Source organism: Bactrocera latifrons, unplaced genomic scaffold, assembly GCF_001853355.1.
Source record: "Bactrocera latifrons isolate USDA-ARS-PBARC rearing strain unplaced genomic scaffold, ASM185335v1 scaffold_55, whole genome shotgun sequence".
Taxonomy (NCBI): Eukaryota; Metazoa; Arthropoda; class Insecta; order Diptera; family Tephritidae; genus Bactrocera; species Bactrocera latifrons.
Genome location: NW_017537212.1, coordinates 57,051 through 59,574, shown reverse-complemented (window position 1 = coordinate 59,574; position 2,524 = coordinate 57,051). Strand labels below are relative to the sequence as shown.

Here is a 2,524-nt window from a genome sequence, read left to right as displayed (position 1 = left end):
AGTGATTTGCAAAGATGACCACCATTGAAAGACAACCCACGGRTGCTTTACTCCATTGACATGTTGAAGCAACGGCCCCCGGATCAATGTAACCCACTAGTTCGTAAAAAGGGCGAACGATGCAGCAAAAACAAAATTCTAGATACTAAATAAAGAAAGTTGTTCAAACAATATATCAAATTCTTTTATTTTGTTGCAAGTGACCTGTGAGTATGCAAAATAGTACCAATAAAGAAGAAACAACATTTTTACAGAATGTTTTTGCATTAAAATTCAGCCTTGTAATATACCATAAATAAAATCAATTTTAATTAAATTCATTCACTTTTGTGAAATCTTTTTATCAATAAAATTCAACTTTTATGAATTTGTTCCCCATGACGTTYATGTAACTTAATTGTGTAAGCACAACTGTAAATCAAAACGATTGAATGTTTATACACTCTGCAAGAACAAAAACTAAATCGTATTGTTTTAATACTTATCAAATTATTATTATGCTTTTTTATTGGCGTAGACACCGCTTACGCGGTTATAATCTACTTTACAATAGGCCGCTCCATTGTCGATTGGAGAATCGGGTTCACAGTCTCCAGGTGTTAAGCTTTCACTGTTTTGACTTTGCAGGTTAGAGATGTGTTCCCTCCATAATTTCAATCAAGCACTTCGTGCTCACGCATTTTGGCCTGTGTCTTTTTTGTCTGCAAATGCGTCCCGCTTCCCTCTTCAACTATCAGTATCTATCCCATCCCGCACGTGTTGTGGTAGATTGTAACATTGAGAGGTAAGCAATCTAATTTCTTTCCACTGCGACATGGCACTCCTCATCGTACCAATGGTTTCGTTTGCAGCTGTTCATAAGGAGTTTGAAATGCCGTGCCAAAATTCCCTTATACAGAGTTTCTGAAGAGTGTAGGAGTGAAAGTCGATTAGAAAATCGTTCGTTCGACTGTCTGTTGTGATTACTGCTTTTCGACGTCGAACCTTCCTTGTGTTTGCGGAATGAATTTTCTTGTGATGGAATCTAGCACTACAGATAACCACATTTCGGCCCCCGACGAAATCGTTGGGCGCTGAATTTACCGATCTCCTTTGCTTACCCTGGGGTTAAAGTCGCCAAGCACGCATCATACTATATATAATTAATATATTTGGCTATTTCAAAAATAAAATAACACAAATATATTAAGATGGCAGAAAAAAACAACGCACAGTTTGCTATCAATTTTTCCAATATTCTTAGCTTTTTCGCACACTTTTTCACATTACAATCAATTATTGCTTTTAATTTCACTCTATTATCTTTGAAAAAAAATCAGTTSAAGTTAGATACTGATTTTCCAAAAATACTAAAATTTCTAATACTTATTTCTCTTATTCATTTTTATTTCACTTTTTTTTAAGTTACAGACAATTTTTGTGACTTGAGATTATTTTGCTATTCTGTAAGCGACAGTCACAAAATAATGTTTACGAAATTTATGTAATATTGATTTATTTTTAACCTTTTCGTGTTTGAGTTTCTTACAAAATATAAAAAACGACAATCGATTAATATATATGATGATCTCTATTTAGTATATTMAAAATGGCAAACAAGAGTTATTTTTAGTTTTGTGACCTGCTAACCATCAGGTCAATATTTTGAGACTAATCCTAGAGACTGTTTAGTAAATAGTAACTAGACACAAATTGAGACTTTACGTCAAAATGTCTCAAATAGTGACTAGAGACTGCTTACRGAATTCCACTATAAGACAACCAACCAATTTGAACTAACATCGTCATCAATCATATGATTTCAAAATTGTCGTAACCTCTTATTCTATAAACTTATTCTATAAAAACTATTTATTAGTGACGAATTCGTTTAGCGCACTAAATGCACTTACACATACATATGCATATTATATGTTGTGTGGATATCGAACTCGTATTGCATTGGCCTTGCGAATTCAATGTCAAAACAGAAATAGCTTACTCGTGGAACCAAAGAGAGTTCCCCCATTGTCTACATATGTACACGGAAGTGATGGTAATTAAAGTACACCATTAGAGATTTTGTAAATAAGAAATTTTAGTACCGTTCCTAATGTGATGTATTTAACATCATACTTTGCATACAACACATTTTTCATATTTTTTTTTGTAAAATTACAAAACTGAGTTATTTGATATCACATACCTTTGGGATAACCAAAACATATTGTACTTTTGCGTAATATTTGTTTTGCTCGATCATAGCACTTTTCTAATCTAGAAAATGTAAATAAAATCAGTTGAAGTTAGAACTTAGTTGGAGTAAAAATATTTATCACAATAGAATTTACATATTATGTTTACGGGTAGGAGAAAATATGGACCGATTTCATCAATTCTTATCACCAAACCATTTTATGTCTTAAATAATATCTTAAACTGGGATTAGATAACCGTTAAAACAACAACAACGTCTTAAATAATTTGTCATTATGCAAATATAAATATAAAGATGCATTCAGAAAATTTGAAATTCGGTGAAATC

General features: G+C 32.3%; 1 protein-coding gene across 2 annotated transcripts in view; it reads right to left on the bottom strand.

Annotated features, from left to right (window-relative positions):
- The window catches only part of LOC108974440 (protein fem-1 homolog CG6966), an 11,890-nt gene that overhangs the window by 3,137 nt on the left and 6,229 nt on the right, over positions 1-2,524 (bottom strand). Inside the window, exon 2 of one of the 2 annotated variants that reach the window (XM_018942273.1) lies at positions 2,186-2,256. The exons of the other annotated variant lie outside the window; for it this stretch is intronic. Within the exon in view, the coding sequence (XP_018797818.1) occupies positions 2,186-2,242 (57 nt within the window). The 5' untranslated portion in view covers positions 2,243-2,256. The remainder of the gene's footprint in view (positions 1-2,185; positions 2,257-2,524) is intronic. 2 annotated transcript variants of the gene reach the window in all.